This window comes from Gigantopelta aegis, chromosome 10, assembly GCF_016097555.1.
Source record: "Gigantopelta aegis isolate Gae_Host chromosome 10, Gae_host_genome, whole genome shotgun sequence".
NCBI lineage: Eukaryota > Metazoa > Mollusca > Gastropoda > Neomphalida > Peltospiridae > Gigantopelta > Gigantopelta aegis.
The window spans coordinates 3829965-3849187 of NC_054708.1; the positions used below are offsets into that span (position 1 = coordinate 3829965).

The 19223-nt window shown below is 35.2% G+C and overlaps 1 protein-coding gene across 1 annotated transcript in view; it reads right to left on the reverse strand.

Moving 5' to 3' along the window:
* The window catches only part of LOC121384331 (TBC1 domain family member 13-like), a 47623-nt gene that overhangs the window by 18181 nt on the left and 10219 nt on the right, over nucleotides 1-19223 (reverse strand). The window contains exons 5-9 of the mRNA XM_041514679.1: nucleotides 18434-18512; nucleotides 16748-16830; nucleotides 5629-5788; nucleotides 3368-3499; nucleotides 1123-1189 (exon numbers count right to left, since the gene is read on the reverse strand). Of these exons, the coding sequence (XP_041370613.1) occupies nucleotides 1123-1189; nucleotides 3368-3499; nucleotides 5629-5788; nucleotides 16748-16830; nucleotides 18434-18512 (521 nt within the window). The remainder of the gene's footprint in view (nucleotides 1-1122; nucleotides 1190-3367; nucleotides 3500-5628; nucleotides 5789-16747; nucleotides 16831-18433; nucleotides 18513-19223) is intronic.

Sequence of the window (19223 nt, forward strand, 5' to 3'; positions counted from 1 at the left end):
TTCAATAATTATGTCAGAGCTCGAACTTAAGAATTTGTGTCCCACATCAATTTTTAAAAGGATTGCCATGGGTGAAACAGTCTACCGACGGCAATTTTGAGCCTGCATTTGGCAATTTTTTTTAAAGTGACATTTGCAGCAAATAAACCTGACTGAAAGGCTATCTTGTTATATGTAGACATCTTTTAAATGTGCAAATGTTAAATATTGGCAGATAATGTACACTAGGTGTATACATTTCGCCATTGTTGAGGAGCTTTATCGACGGCACAAAAATGCTATTGGTAATACTTGCTACCTACGGCAATTTATATCTCCGCCGTCGGTGCCGTCGTTAAGTTCGAGCCCTATTATATTGAACAAACTATTGTTCATCTATTTTGCAATTATTTGTATTATTTTACTACTACAGTGAAAACTATCAAAACCAGATCCTCTGTAAAACAGAATTCCCCCAAAACCGGACATTTTTCCACGGTCCTTTTCTTAAAATTCAGTACAGAAATGAACCTCTCTAAACCAGATACCTCGTAAAACCGGACATTTTACTTGGTCCTGAGGCTGTCCGGTTTAGAGGGGTTTCACTGTAATAACCAACAAAATATGTTCACTTTAACTCCGAACATGAATTATGTGGAATTAAATACCTTGCCAACTAAAATCTAGTTGGGAGTTTAAAACATTTTCTTTAAAAATAGATTTCATTTATTCATAGTTTATTTTTATGACCAAAACGTCACTGATCTAGAACTGAATGTTAAAAACTGACTTCAGTTTCCCTAAATAAAAGATAACTAAAATAAAGTTTCCGAGACAGAAAGACTTCTAAAACAATGTGTATCCAGTGTCATGGAAGGGCCAAATTTAATAAACAGCACAACTTTAGTTACTGTCTTATAGCAGACAGTCAGATGATGTCAGCCCTTCAAGAAGTTATAAACAGATGATAAACAAGGAAAACGAACCAATAAACAATAAGATGACACACAATTTTCATTTTTTTTTTACGATCTTCCTCCAAACATCCCCCCCAAAGTTCCCTTGGCATTCCGCCTCATGTCACTGGGGCCCCTCTAAATTGATTTTCTGGATCCGCCACTGAATAATTATTATATGTCTTACCTCGACATGTGGAATCCGGGTCCACAGCAAACGTGTAGTAGATAGGACCCAGTATTTCATTCATACCCTGAAACACACAGCAATAACGACATCGTAACTTATATTATACAGTAACTGATATTATAGGACCCAGTATTTCATTCATTCCCTGAAACACCCAGCAATAATGACATTGTAACTTATATTATACAGTAATTGATATTATAGGACCCAGTATTTCATTCATACCCTGAAACACACAGCAATAACGACATCGTAACTTATATTATACAGTAACTGATATTATAGGACCCAGTATTTCATTCATTCCCTGAAACACCCAGTAATAACGACATCATAACTTATGTTATACATTAATTGATATTATAGGACCCAGTATTTTATTCATACCCTGAAACACCCAGCAATAATGACAATCTAATTAAAATTAGCTCCACTATTACATGTGGATCTAACACCAGCCAGTTGGAGCTCATGTCCACCAATCAAAACCTTACTTGCAGAATCATGCCAGTGATTTGAAAATAATTTGAAAACATTCCGAATTATCCTGAGGGTATACGATATGTTTCATGTGAATTACGAATGCCGTATTTAGACCAGTAGAACTAATTTTAATCGGATTGCTAACAACACTGCGTAGTCCCCAATGTCCAGGTAACATTTCGTCTGTAAATAATCATTTAAATATTGACCAATCACACTTTGCCTTTTATAACGTTATTTGGGAGCATACAAATTCTAAAAATATCGGGCGAGTCTATTTTAGTGGCTGCAGTACAGCGAACCATACCAATACGTACGGGGTGGGTTATCAGTCTTCAATTTTACATTAAAAATTATTTATTTATTTAAAATAAAAAAAACTAAATCAGTCTTCAGTTTTACATTACAAATTATTTATTTTATAAAATAAAACATGTTTTAAGGCATTCGTAATTCACACGAAACATGTCGTATACCCTCAGGATAATTCGGAATGTTTTAAAATTATTTTTAAATCACTGGCAGGATTCTGCAAGTAAGGTTTTGATTGGTGGACATGAGCTCCAACTGGCTGGTGTTAGATCCACATGCAATAGTGGAGCTAATTTTAATTAGATTGCAATAACGGCATCGTAACTTATATAATACATTAATTAATATTATCTTGAATGTAGTGAAAACAATTTCTATCACAATAGTGTTCAAAAAGTAAAATTAATACAGGTAAGTATGTTACATGATCTATTTATTTAGTAAATTTTGCAAAGAAAATCTTAAAAGCATTACTACTGACTAAATGGGAATTTCCCTATATTAGATCAGCTGGTAGAGCGCTGGAGTCTCATACCGAGAGTCTGTAGTTCAAATCCATTCAGTGGAGGTTTATTTTTCTGTTACACGATCAACATTTGCAATAAATAATTTTAACCTGAAATGTTTTAGAGAGTGGGATTTGTGTAAACTACTTTTTATCTGTACATATTTGAAATTGGAATTTATGTAAACTACTTTTTATCTGTACATATTTGAAATTGGAATTTATGTAAACTAATTTTTATCTGTACATATTTGAAATTGGAATTTATGTAAACTAATTTTAATGTTTTGGAAATTGGGAATTTATGAAAATGTAGTTTTACCTGTACCTATTGGAGACTGGAATCTATAACTAATTTTTATCTGTACATATTGGGAATTTATGATAAACAAGTTTTACCTGTACCTATTGGAGACTGGAATTTATGTAACTAATTTTTATCTGTACGTATTGGAGACTTTTGGAATCTATTTTAACTACATGTTTGGAGATAATTGCTGTACACTACTTTGAGAACATACTGGAATGGCATAACAAACCTTACGTTTTGACCTGAACCTACTGGAGGCTTTCTCACCTGTACGTATGTAAATACTGGAATGGCACTAATTCTCACCTGTATGTATTGGAACATACTGTGGCACTACTTTACGTATTTGTAACATTGAATTAAACCTGTACATGTATTGCAGATACTGGAATGGCTGTAATTCACTGTACTTTTGACCTGAACATACTGGAATGGCACTAATTCTCACCTGTACGTATTTGACCTGAACATACTGGAATGGCACTAATTCTCACCTGTACGTATGTTATCTGCACATACTGGAATGGCACTAATTCTCACCTGTACGTATTTGACCTGAACATACTGGAATGGCACTAATTCTCACCTGTACGTATTTGACCTGAACATACTGGAATGGCACTAATTCTCACCTGTACGTATTTGAGCCCGGGATTGAGTTTTGCATAGATGAAGAGAATGCGCTCTACGACCTCCCAGTGAGCCTCTTCGCCTTTTGCCAACACCATGTACGCATCGCTTGCCTTTCTCCTACTACTGACCATCTGAAAAATAGACCGAGTCTTTAATATGAAATTCTGAACAATGTGAACACATCCAAAGTTAGTTGTTTGGAGAGACTTTCAGGCCCTGTGCCACATTTACAGTTGTCAAATCACAGTGAGCAAAAAATGTTGCCAAATTATCTTTTAAACTTCAAAAATGGCAGAAACTTCAGATGCTATTTTCCAACAAAATATAATTACATGAAATTATTTCACACATCAAAAATTTGTTTGCCAATTTTTGAAATGGGGAATTTGGCAACTGCCAGAACTAGCTTTATAAAAGCACTCAGGCATGTGTGCAGGAAATGGTGCGGGTGGAGGGTGAGGGGTGGGTGTTTCAAGGTTGTGGCGAAAGAAAACATACCGGCCTCAGTGGTGTCGTGGCTAAGCCATCAGACATAATAAGGCTGGTAGATACTGGGTTAGCAGCCCGGTACCGGGTCCCACACAGCGAGTTTGAATGACTCAATGGCTAGGTGTAAGACCACTACACCTTCTTCTCTCTCACTAACAACTAACCCACTGCCCTGGACAGACAGCCCAGACAGCTGAGGTGTGTGCCCAGGACAGCATGCTTGAACCTTAATTGGAAATAAGCATGAAAATAAGAATGAAATGAATGTGATGAAAAACATTTTTTTAGTGGTCAGGTTGTAGGAGAGGGACGGGTTAGTTGAGCCACTGGGCTAGTTGATCCACCCCTTGGTTTCTGAATAGAGACATGTGACATTTGGCACCATATTTGGAGAGGTCATGACACTGTGCCTCCATGATGTAATGGTAGGGCAGCAAGCACACTTGTGTAAATTTTGCCTTGAAAAAAGACATTTTAACACAGGAGAAAGTAAGAGTCATCACTCACGGTATGTTGATTTATATCAGAAGAATCATAAATATTTTGCATGTTCCCTGACTTGTGATTAAAACATTGTTTTCCTGTGCATTTCCATGAACAGTTTCGGTTAAGTTTGTGCCACCATTTTACCAGCATGGATTAAACTGTTAAAATGACCAGTAAGGGGCAAGTTGTGCCATCTGATTGGGGTATGTTGATCCATGGTACAACTTACCCCATTGTGCTTTCTAAACATGATCAACTGGCCCCTATTGTCAGCTAATTTTCATGTGTGATCTTACCAAGTGGGACTTGTAAAGATACTGAATAACATGTGTCAAGATAGAACTTTCAAGTAATTTGTGTTTGAGACAGGATTTGAAGTTAGTTCTCAAATGTTAATACGTTCTTATTGACTTTATTCTATGATTTAACGTGATTGATGGTATGTTATATAGTCATCAAAGTATATTATTATTTGTGAGATATGTTCTGAAGAAATCTCTCGTAGTAGGCTATTGTAGAGACATATTCAAAATGAACATTTTCAGTCTTACTCACAATATGTTTATCAGACATTCCCATATGCTTAATATGTTTTGGAGTTTCAAATTACGATGTTTATTATGTTTGAATTTGTTTGCATTCAAATAAAACAATCTTCAAGTAAAGTACAGTATATTGATCAACTTGCCCCTTGACCTGACACATCTTACCCCAGAAGGTGGGTTATTTGAGCCATTTTTTATAAAATGTTTGATAACCCACTATTATGCAGGGACACGACTAACTTTGACTTGACTAGACTGTGTGCACACCTGTATGCTGCAAACATTAGACTATAGACCATCAACTAGCACATCTTAATTCAAGCACTGGAGTTGATAGAGTAAAAATTGGCTCAACAAACCCGTTCCTCCCCTACTCCCCAAGAACATACATTAAAACTCATCAAACAATTTGCTTGGAGCTGCATGTGTGGGAGGGTTTCAACCCCCAAACACCACCCCCTGCACACACTGATTCAGTAATACACTGAAATGGGCCAATGCTGTAAAATAAATTAAATGACCTACAATGCTGTAATGGTAACATTATGACTACAAACACATCATGTGCATGTCCACGCTACTCCTGGAGGACATTTGTATTTTAGACAATCGTTTATGTATTTTAAATAGGTGTTTTTCTCATTAAATAACACAGTGTGCTCTATACATGTAAAATGTATTAGTCGAGTGTGTGGCTGAAAAGCACGACTCTAGCAGCCACACATGAACCTAAGACGTACCCCTGTCATCCCGACTCTATTTCTGGCCACCGTTTCGGAGCGCAGAACGCACTGCTCGACACGTTTCCGCAGAGTTTCCACATTGGTCGTGTCGTTGACAAGCTCCTCACAAGGGAACTCAGTCGCTCGTTGGAAGAAAAACAGATCTGGACACAACCTCCTGAAAACAGACAAAACTGACAGTAACAAAACATAAGCAATAGTATGCAGGCTTCTTTCCATGGTGGTCGCTGATGGTAAAATCAAACCAGTATTTTAAAATTCCGACTAGCACTGTTGTTGCTTATTGTGTTACTGACTACCACTAATAATACAACATGTTGCTGCTTATTGTGTTACTGACTACCACTAATAATACATGTTGCTCTTATTGTGTTACTGACTACCACTAATAATACAACATGTTGCTGTTTATTGTGTTATGGACTACCACTAATAATACAACATGTTGCGGCTTATTATGTTACGGACTCACTAATAATACAGCATGTTTTGGCTTATTGTGTTGCTGACTACCACTAATACAACATGTTGCTGCTTATTGTGTTACTGACTACCACTAATAATACAGCATGTTTTGGCTTATTGTGTTGCTGACTACCACTAATACAACATGTTGCTGCTTATTGTGTTACTGACTACCACTAATAATACAGCATGTTTTGGTTTATTGTGTTACTGACTACCACTAATAATACAACATGTTGCTTATTGTGTTACTGACTACTACTAATAATACAACATGTTGCTGCTTATTGTGTTACGGACTACCACTAATAATACAACATGTTGCTGCTTATTGTGTTACGGACTACCACTAATAATACAACATGTTGCTGCTTATTATGTTACGGACTCACTAATAATACAGCATGTTTTGGCTTATTGTGTTGCTGACTACCACTAATACAACATGTTGCTGCTTATTGGATACTGACTACCACAAATAATACAACATGTGACTGCTTATTGTGTTACTTATTATCATGTTGTATTATTAGTGGTAGTCCGTAACACAATATGCAGCAACATGTTTTATTATTTTTCAAACATGGCCGCCGGCGAGTAAGATGTGTTTTTCGTCGCTCCAAATATTTATGTTCTGATTCAGTTTTATTGCTGACAAACAGTCAAAAATGGTATATAGTTGTGAATACACAACTAGTCTATATACAGACATTATTTTATGAAACAAAACTACAACACAAGCCATAAAACAAAGCAGATGAACGCCGGGCAGTAGCCACTTTGTGATAAGCCAGTGAGCATGTATTAACAAGCAGAGACGGCCATTATAGATAATGTTTTGAAAATACTATGGGGAAAAAAAAATGACAACAAAAGCGAAAGAAAACATCAAGTTCCGATACTAGTCAAGGTGAGAGCTTCACTTTATTACAAGAGCACACAGGTGATAGTAACAAAAGTATAGATGAAAACGAAAGTGGTGATGTTGCAACTCAAAACGTTAAAACCGTCGAGAAACAAAAAACCGAGCAAACAACAATGAAAATGTTTACATTTGACTCACAAATACAAAGTTTACATAAGAAAATAGACAATTTGACAGATATGCTCATTTCAATGTTCAGTCAACAAATACAGGCTTTGAAAATGGACATTACAGAGTCATTTTGTAAAAAACATCTACGAACTAAAAGGCAGCGTATTTGAATTGGAAATTGAAAACAAACTTTTAAAAAGTGAAATTGAACAGACAAAGGAAAGACAGAACAAAATGGAAGATACGTTAGAAGAGACATTGTTTGCTGCAACCCTAACAAATGACAAAATAAATGATCTGGAACAATGGACCAGAAAATCCAGTGTTCAAAGTGAAGAAAAAGTTATAGATCTGGTGCAAAACAAGCTTGGATTAAATATTAAAAACGGTATCGATATCGCACACAGAGTTGGAACTTTTAACACAAACAGGGATAGAGGTGTGAAGTTTCATTCCCGAAAACTTAAACAACAAGTCATGCAACACAGAAAGAAGTTAAAAGGATCTGGAATATCTATCATCGAGGACTTAACAACTGTTAATCATCAATTACTAACGAACACAAAACTGAATAGCAAAGTCAAAATGGCATGGTCAACCGGGGGAAAGATTTTTGCAAAACTTAAAAGTGGTTACATCAGAAAAGTTGATCATAATACTTTCTTCAACACTAGTCAAACAAACGCTTCAAAACCTCAGCACCAACCGGAACCCCAAGCCACACAAGCTAGCAGTATGAACACAAGATCACCAAAGAGTTAAAATAACAACAACAGCAACAACATATATTATGCTGACTGTGTATATATTTATTTCTAAGACAAAATATGAACAAAATGTGTAAGGAATATGCATAATAGCTATGCGTTGATATATGTCATTATTTTAGTACAATGCTATATGGGACTTATTACATCCTTTTCTGACTAATATTTTTATTTTTGTTATACATTATAATGAATATAGACGCAGTTCTATTCTATTATTACTATCAAAATGTCAGGCTATGTCAAGATAGAACGCTTGCTGTTACTATCCAAAATCATTATACAAAATGTTAATAAATATATGTAAATAGGCTATATGTTGACATAGTCGAGTGTTCACTTGAATTAGCTAGAATACGTTTAGCTACCCCCCCCCCCCCCCCAACACACACACCTGATTTGTAATCTACCACCCAATATATAAGAAATGTTCATGCCCGAACCGTTTAATACAAATTAGAAATAATCTGAATGCAGGTTATGATAGGATGTGTTACTGTTTATTTATTATTTTTTATATCTACTTACCTACCATATTCATAGATATCTACCTCGTGTATTTATTTATTTACCGAGTTCTTTATTTGTCATTCTATCAACCTACTTACCTATATATTTGTTTTATTCCATTTATTGTTCTAGTTTTCATTTATGTATGTATTGACCGTATCTGTGTTGATTTGTATGTTTATTTATTTATTAATCTATTTATTTGTCTTTATCATATTTGGACAGAATTTAATTTGCAAATGGCCAAAACAACACAATACAAATACTTAACAACTGTTTACCGATAGAAGTTTACACGTTCACACCTGACGCTTCTCATTTAGATCGGCGTGCATGGTGAACCACAAGCTTTGCTCCTTGTCGGTTACATGTAGGAGCTTGACAAACTCAACCATAATTATTGCTTTCTTTTTACCTTTTTGGGTGACTGTTTGTGAGGGATGGGTAGGGGGTGGGTGGGTGGGTGGTTGGTTGTTTGTGTTTTGTTGTAGTTGTGGGTTTTTTTTTGGTTTTTTTAAGGGGTTTTCTCATTAATTTTGTACTTTTTAATTATTATTTAGTAATTTTTAAATATTAATTGTAAAAATATTTGGTCTCGATTTATTTTACTTTAAGTGTATTTATTGATTGATTGATTGATTGATTGACTGATTGATTATTATTATTATTTTTATTGGTGGAAGTAATCTAGTTTTTAATTAATTAATTATCTATTTATTTCAGTTCACCTCTAAGAGGGGTATTATGTTGGCTATGCGTTATGGATTTCACAAATATATATATATAGATAAAACATTAACTCCTAACCCACCATAATATTCGTAAAATTCATTTAGTCAACATATAGAAAATCTGTACAACTTAATGCTTAGAAGTAACATTTAAAATATCTTATGTCGCAAAATACAAGTATGTATTTAAGTTAAAAACACTGACCCTAGTGACTTGGGTACGTATCTTCTCTGTTTCACATATAATACTTTATAAATTATTACAAACACCAAGATTACCAAAATACACTGGATTTGCCAATATTAAATATACATATGTGTATGTATGTATGTACAATGTATGTATGTATGTATGTATGTGTGTTGTGTGTGTGTGTGTGTGTGTGTGTGTGTGTATGTGTATGTGTATGTATGTGTATGTGTATATGCATGTATATGTATGTTTATATACTAAAACGCAAAAGAAACGCAGGTTCTCATTAAATTGGATATAAAATATTAAAAAAACAAAACGAAATGAAGATTTCAACATTTATTTTGGAGCTACACCAATTCGGCACACATTGGTGTTGGAAATGTTTGATTGAATTCCTTTTTGGCTATTGTTTCATGTCATAAAGTAGGGTGGGGGTCCATGTTAAAAATGTGAAAGAGATGACCTGTAGCATTGTCAAAGTCAGTATCGCGTGTGACCACCCTGGGCATTCAAACAGGCAGTGCAACGTCTCCTCATTGAGTTGACAAGCCGTTGAAAGAATGCCTGAGGGAGTGAGTTCCATTCATGGACCAATGCTGCCTCCAGCGCCTGCATATTCTGAGGTTGTCCGCGAGCCTGAAGGCGACGTCCGATTTCATCCCAGACGTGTTCGATAGGCGCCATGTCCGGTGATAAGGCTGGCCACGGCAACGTTGGGATGTTGTGCTGAGCCAGCAACGCCTGTGTTGCCCTGGCAGTGTGCGGCCTGGCATTGTCTTGCTGCAGCAAGCGCACACGTGGGTGAGCGGCAAAGAAGGGAACGACGTGATTGTTGATGACGTCATTTTGGTACACGGCGGCATTAACGCGTTGTCTGAACACATGAAGTTGTGTTCTGTGGTTGAATGAGAACCCACCCCACACCATCACACTACCCCCGCCCCATCGGTCGGCCTGCAGAACGCAGCAGTCGGAGTAACGTTCATGTCGACGTCGCCATACTCGGATTCGGCCATCAGCGTTGGAAAGATTGTAACGGCTCTCATCAGTAAACAGAACTTGTTGCCACTGGCCACGTCGCCATCTTTGATGTTGTTGCGCCCACTGTTGACGTTGTTGGCGGTGCCGAGGGGTCAATATTGGTCCCACATAAGGACGGCAGTTACGGAGTCCTGCTGCCCTCAGACGGCGTCGGACGGTATCGGCGGACACTGGACCACGTGGACCACGCACCTGGTGAGCGGTGTTAGCTGCTGGCAGCATCCGATTCCTAAGGTGGGTCACCCGGATGTACCGGTCTAGGGCTGCGGTTGTCACCCTCGGGCGGCCGGTGCGTGGTCGATCGTTCACAGATCCAGTGATTTGGTGACGTTGAGAAAGGCGTGCGATTGTCGAAACATGACATCCCAATTGTCTGGCTACAGCAGTACGGGTCTGTCCGGCTTGCAACATCCCGATGGCCATCCCTCGCTGGAGTTGCATCAGTCGCGGCATTTTTAAAATGTGATTCTGTTGTCTGTCACTACTCAAATTGAATTTATGCGATTAAATCCAGGTGTGTAGGCTTTATAAGCATTTCAATGAGTGTGTTTGCACTGGATTCATGATACGGATGATCCAGCACGTGCAAACAACGTGTTTTGAGAATTCGTGACGTCACACAGGTAATGAAATTGACACGCAGGTGGGACTGCGGTGTGGGTGTGTGCCATGTCCTTTAACACAGTTGAGGTTCAATTCCACCAAAGATACTGCTTTACAAAGTGCAATTCTTTCGCATTTTCAGGACCTGCGTTTCTTTTGCGTTTTAGTATATGTATGTATATGTATGTTTATATGTATGTATGTTTATATGTATGTATATGTATCTGTATGTATCTGTATGCATGTGTGTATGTATCTATTTGTATGTATGCATATGTATATATGTATATGCATGTATGTATGTATGTATGTATATGTATATGTATGTTTAAAAAGAAGCAATTTGGAAATGAACGGTAAAACGTCATAACCACAGACAATATCTAATACTACCTATAGCTGGAGCCAGTGCCTTTAGAATATTACATATAAGTACAGTACTCATGATGTGACAAATAAAGCTCCTGGTACATCACACAAATAGGTTTGTTTTTATATTCTTATGTTTTCTAATGAACACGTTTTGCTGTTTTCACTATATTTGTTCGTCTCTTTCTCTATCAAACTCCCTGTTACAGAATGTGCACTCAGAATGTATACAGTGTTAACTTGTATCTCAATATTTGTTTTCATACTAGCCACACAATATGTAAACCTGGAGTCAGTTAAGGTACAAAACATAACATTTGGCATTTATATAAGCAAAGAAATCACAGGGAAAATATACATTTGGAGTATAAATGTAGACTTGAACATTCACTTAGTGCATATATATTATAATATTACAAGTAATTTGCAGTGACTACATTACAAATTATGACTCTAAACTGCCAGGGATTTGGAGGTTCTGACAAAAGAAAAGATATGTTGAATTATTTGAAACAAAAAAATCTTAATATTTATTGTTTGCAGGATACACATTTTACTAAGGAACTTGAACCATATATACAAACACAGTGGGGTTATACATGCTTATTTAAGTCTTACTGTAGTAACTCCAGAGGTGTAGCTATCATGATAAATAACAATTTTGAATTTATTATAAACAAAACAAAAACAGATGATTTGGGAAATTATATAGCTGTAGATATGACCATTGAGGGTAAGAAAATAACACCTATAAATATATATATATGGACCTAATGATGATAACTCCACCTTTTTTAAAGATTTACTGAAATGATGACTTTGATATTGAACAATACATAATTTGTGGAGACTTTAATCTAGTTTTAAATCAATATTTGGATACTAGTAATTAGGTATACGATGTGGTAGATCCATTTAGGGAACTCTATCCAACTTTAAGGAGATACACATGGAGAAAGAAAAACCCGCTTAAACAAGCTAGGTTAGATTTTTTATCTTATTTCCAATAATTTAATGGTACAGGTAGAAAAAGTAACAATTGAGAATAGTTATAGGTCTGACAATGCTGGAGTAATTTTAAGTCTAAAACAAAATAATATTATAAAAGGTAAAGGCTTATGGAAATTTAACAATTCTCTACTACACGATACAAACTAAGTTAATACACTGGTGGCACCTACATGTAAGTCTGCACACCTAAGCATTTGTGTTATATTTTTAAGTTAAAATATTTCTTTAAAAATATTTGCTTCACCGCCACAGTACAATGGAACAATGAACGTGTTACTACTGAAAGTTATTTTAATTTTAATGTTTTTTAAACTCAAGTAATGAGTGCATTTTTACTGGGACCCCTCTGTATTTACTGGCCTGCATGACGGCACATAAGTCTGCGCAGCAAACATTAAAACAAGACTTCTGTCGCTAATACATGTATTTACAGAAATAGCAAACAAATAATGAATCCGACTTTTTGTAAGTTCTAAACAACAAACACTTCCTGTTATAGTCTGTTTCAGAAAATTTTTGATTATGCAAATTGGCTAAATATAAATGGTGTTCCATGATCCTTAGTTTGGACAACACAAATGACAATATATTAAAAGCCGATGTCAAAACATTTGATCATTATTCAACAATGTTTGTAAGACATATAGGACAATAAATGATAATTTTGAAACAGACTATAGCTAAAATAGGCCATGCTGTAAGTGCAGGCTTCAAAATCTGTGTGCAGCCATTTTGCATTATGTCACTCGGAGGGAAATTCAAAGTATGCTTGGATGTTTACGCTAACAGATAAAATAAAACATGTATTTGAAGCTTCTATGTAAACTTGTATTCCAAAACCAAATAAATCTAAGCAATTTCTTAAAAATTAGAGACCGTTAACACTTTTAAACTGCACCTATAAAATAGCATCAGGCTGTATTGCAAACAGGATAAAAAACATTTTTTATAAAATTATTGAAAAAGATCAAACTGGATTTATAAAAGGAAGATACATAGGCGAAAATATATGTTTAATATATGACATTATGCAATATACCGAAACACAAAATATATCAGGTTAACTACTATTAGTAGACTTTGAAAAAGCTTTTGATTCTCTATCATGGTCTTTCATTCAAGAAGCTTTAGATATTTCTAATTTTAAGACTTCTATTAAAAACTGGATAAAATCATTTTATAAAAATTCTGTCTCAGCAGTAATACAAAATGGACACTTATCAGAAGGTTTTAAATTAAATAGAGGTTGTAGGCAAGGTGACCCATTATCTCCTTACATATCTGTAATATGTGCGGAAATACTTGCAATTTTAATACGTAATAATAAAGACATTAAGGGTATAAATATTGATGGAGCAGAATTCCTGATATCTCAATATGCCGATGACACTACCTTTATCTTGGATGAATCCCCAAATTCCCTGTACAATACACTTACTACACTGGATTTCTTTGCAAAAATAAATGGTCTGAAGCTAAATTATTCAAAATCAAAGATAATATGGATAGGCAGGAAAAAATATTCATCATTCTAGATGGAAGTTAGCATGGGGTTCAATTCAATTTACTTTATTAGGTATTAATTTCTCTTTAAATTTACAAGATATTATTAAAGATAATTTCGAGCCAAAAATAGAAGAAATGGAAATTGTATTAAAAGCATGGAGTGCCCGTAAACTTACACCATTAGGAAGACTCACAGTGCTAAAATCACTAATATTACCAAAAATAACAAATTTGTTAATGTCGCTACCATCCCCGTCAGAACAGTTAGTTGAAAAGTTAAATAAGCGATTTTACAAATTCATTTGGCAAAATAAACCTGACAAAGTTAAAAGAGATGTTATAATTCAGGACCATAAAAACGGGGGGTTAAAAATTATTAAATTATCTACGTTTGTAACATCATTAAAGTCAACGTGGATAAGAAGGTTACTTTTAAACAACACAAAACTGGCATGTCTCTTCTCGTCACTTACAGGTATATTGATCAAAGAACTAATTATATACGGTGATCATTTTATTAATTAAAAAAAAATATATATGACTAACCCTGTTTGGGAAGATGTTCTAAATAGCTGGCGAAACATCCAATGTAAACAACCAGTAGAAAATGAAAACGATTTGGTTTAACAGTAAAATATTAAAAAGTAAGAAGCCTATTTTCTATTAAAAATATGCAGAAAAGGGAGTTTGTTTCATTAGTGATTTAGTTAATACTGATGGAGGATTTCTAAATTTATGCAATTTTATTGCAAAATTTAATATAAAAACAAACTTTCTAGAGTATGCTTCTTTAATTAATGCAGTGAAATGTTTCATAGGAATATATGGAAAACATAATGATGAAATAAACGAGTCAATTTAATTTAGCTTGTGGGGGTAAACATATGAGCAGCATTATTTTTATATTTATTCCATGAAAATACAAAAACAAAAATTAAACTTCTCTGCCTTAAAAACTATAATTAAAGAAAAGTTGGAAACTGAAAAATGTATCTTATATAAAAATGGTAATTATGAAGATAATACAACATGTTGCTGCTTATTATGTTATGGACTACCACTAATAATACAACATTTTGTTGCTTATTGTGTTACTGACTACCACTAATAATACAACATGTTTTGGATTATTATGTTACTGACTACCACTAATAATACAGCATGTTTTGGCTTATTGTGTTATGGACTACCAGTAATAATACATGTTAGCTGCTTATTATGTTACGGACTACCAGTAATAATACAACATGTTGCTGCTTATACTGTTATGGACTACCAGTAATAATACAACATGTTGCTGCTTATTCTGTTACGGACTACCAGTAATAATACAACATGTTGCTGCTTATTGTGTTACGGATTACCATTAATAATACAACATGTTGCTGTTTATTGTGTACATGATGGCTATCACTAATAATACAACATGTTGCTACATATTGTGTTATGGACTACCACTAATAATACAACATGTTGCTGTTTATTGTGTACATGATGGCTATCACTAATAATACAACATATTGCTGCTTATTGTGTTACGGATTACCATTAATAATACAACATGTTGCTGTTTATTGTGTTATGGACTACCACTAATAATACAACATGTTGCTGTTTATTGTGTACATGATGGCTATCACTAATAATACAACATATTGCTGCTTATTGTGTTACGGATTACCATTAATAATACAACATGTTGCTGCTTATTGTGTTATGGACTACCACTAATAATACAACATGTTGCTGTTTATTGTGTACATGATGGCTATCACTAATAATACAACATGTTGCTGCTTATTATGTTATGGACTACCACTAATAATACAACATATTGCTGCTTATTGTGTTACGGATTACCATTAATAATACAACATGTTGCTGCTTATTGTGTTATGGACTACCACTAATAATTCAACATGTTGCTACATATTGTATTATGGACTACCACTAATAATACAACATGTTGCTGTTTATTGTGTACATGATGGCTATCACTAATAATACAACACATTGCTGCTTATTGTGTTACAGATTACCATTAATAATACAACATGTTGCTGCTTATTGTGTTATAGACTACCACTAATACTTCAACATGTTGCTACATATTGTGTTATGGACTACCACTAATAATACAACATGTTGCTGTTTATTGTGTACATGATGGCTATCACTAATAATACAACATGTTGCTGCTTATTGTGTTACTGGCTGCCACTAATAATACAACATGTTGCTGCTTGTGTTACTGGCTGCCGCTAATAATACAACATGTTGCTGCTTGTGTTACTGGCTGCCACTAATAATACAACATGTTGCTGCTTATTATGTTATGGATTACCACTAATAATACAACATGCATGTCAGCTTATTGAAGTTGTTATTATTTCACATTTCTGAGTGTTATTTCTTCAACACGACTACCACTAATAATACAACATGCATGTCAGCTTATTGAAGTTGTTATTATTTCACATTTCTGAGTGTTATTTCTTCAACACGACTACCACTAATAATACAACATGCATGTCAGCTTATTGAAGTTGTTATTATTTCACATTTCTGAGTGTTATTTCTTCAACACGACTACCACTAATAATACAACATGCATGTCAGCTTATTGAAGTTGTTATTATTTCACATTTCTGAGTGTTATTTCTTCAACACGACTACCACTAATAATACAACATGCATGTCAGCTTATTGAAGTTGTTATTATTTCACATTTCTGAGTGTTATTTCTTCAACACGACTACCACTAATAATACAACATGCATGTCAGCTTATTGAAGTTGAACCCAGAGTTTAAAAATGTAACTTGTAAATTACATGTCTGTACAAGATGTGTGTGGTATTGAGTAGTTGGTGAGACACGAACCTGCAATCCTTGTCAATCTGCATAAGCATCTCATTGTCCTTGAATATAACTTGCCACTGACTGTCCGGGCTAGGGTTCAACGGCTGAAATACAAACCGAGGAATGCATCAATAACTTAATGGCTAAACATTACATGGTTTAAAGTATACGTTAGAACATTTTAATCAATTAAATGTCTATTTAATATCATTAATATCATCAGTATATTTCTTGCAGGTATATCATAATTTATATTTCCCTGTAAATACTATAAATATAATATGATAAGCATTAAAGTAGGAAGGGGAGTTGAGGAGCCACATCCCCTCCACTCTGAAGATTATATTTCCCTGTAAATACTATAAATATAATATGATAAGCATTAAAGTAGGAAGGGGAGTTGAGGAGCCACATCCCCTCCACTCTGACGATTATATTTCCCTGTAAATACTATAAATATAATATGATAAGCATTAAAGTAGGAAGGGGAGTTGAGGAGCCACATCCCCTCCACTCTGAAGATTATATTTCCCTGTAAATACTATAAATATAATATGATAAGCATTAAAGTAGGAAGGGGGGTTGAGGAGCCACATCCCCTCCACTCTGACGATTATATTTCCCTGTAAATACTATAAATATAATATGATAAGCATTAAAGTAGGAAGGGGAGTTGAGGAGCCACATCCCCTCCACTCTGACGATTATATTTCCCTGTAAATACTATAAATATAATATGATAAGCATTAAAGTAGGAAGGGGGGTTGAGGAGCCACATCCCCTCCACTCTGAAGATTATATTTCCCTGTAAATACTATAAATATAATATGATAAGCATTAAAGTAGGAAGGGGGGTTGAGGAGCCACATCCCCTCCACTCTGAAGATTATATTTCCCTGTAAATACTATAAATATAATATGATAAGCATTAAAGTAGGAAGGGGGGTTGAGGAGCCACATCCCCTCCACTCTGAAGATTATATTTCCCTGTAAATACTATAAATATAATATGATAAGCATTAAAGTAGGAAGGGGGGTTGAGGAGCCACATCCCCTCCACTCTGAAGATTATATGCACTGACCCACTATCTGCAGTTAGAAAGTTTGTTTTGTTTAACGACACCACTAGAGCACATTGATTTATTAATCATCGGTTATTGGATGTCAAACATTTGGTCATTTTGACATATAGTCTTAGAGAGGAAACCTGCTATATTTTTCCATTAGCAGCAACAGATTTTTTATATGCACCATTCCACAGACAGGATAGCACATACCAGAGCCTTTGAAATACCAGTCATGGTGCACTGGTTGGAATGGAAAATAGCTCAATGGTATCACCGACAGGGACTGATTCAACACTGACTGCGCATCAAGCATGAGCTTTACCACTGGGCCTCTGCAGTTAGGAGACAAATTATATGTTTATAGGTACAAAAATAAATTACAATAATAAAAAATGACCACATAACAGGAAGCAAACCTACGGTAGTAAAACTAATGTGTAATAATTGAGAAGTAAAGACAACTGTACAAGCCCAACCCTGCAACTGCCCTATGTAATCAGCAATGCTGTGGAGTTTTTCATTCTCCACGGCATGCTGTGGACTACCCGGTATATTAGATTTTCCCCCCATTCCCATGGCATGTTTTATTGCCGTGGATATTTTCTGAACTGCAGGGTATGTGAGCCAGCTGGTAACATACATGGTCCTCCTGTGCCCCTGAGTTGGCCTTCTTGCCTGGGTCTAGGATCATCTCCTCTATAAACTGTCTGTACAGCGCCCTGCAACACAAGGATGAAACATTTCTTAACAACACGCCAACATATTTTAAACTATGCACACTTGGGGCCTAATTTACAAAGCCTGGTTTTCTTTTTCATGATTGTATTTGTAAGACCTGCATTAAAGAAAAACATGCTTTGTAGATCTATACAGAGCCCTGAAACACAGGGAAGAAATATCTCTAAACAACACCTCGACACATTTTAAACTATGCATACTGGTGGCCCGAATTTACAAAGTCTGTTTTTCTTTCACATGTGTTTACAATACTTAAACAAGGGATTTATCGAAGACTTTTTGCCAGGGTCCCATGTCTGATGTGATTGGGAAAATTTACGTGCGTAAATCATACTTGGGATAATGTTTTTTCAGGCAACTGAATAATGCAGTACACCAATGTTGAATCAATGTATTGGAACAGACATGACTAAATGTATAAAATGTGAATTTTCAGAGCCATTTTCTTCTGGGAAGGGAACTATGTTCAGACACACAGAACACCTGGATAAATTCCTGGAAATACCTACATTTAAAAAAGAAACATACTTTGTAAATTCAGACCTTGGTGTCTGACATGGTTATTTCAAAACTGAGAGCGGAAACCTGCAGTCACCACACAGGCCACTCCAAAGAAAAATTATTTTCCCATACATAAAATACTGGGGCACTGCTTGGGAGAGAAAAACAAGCCCAATAATACATACCACATA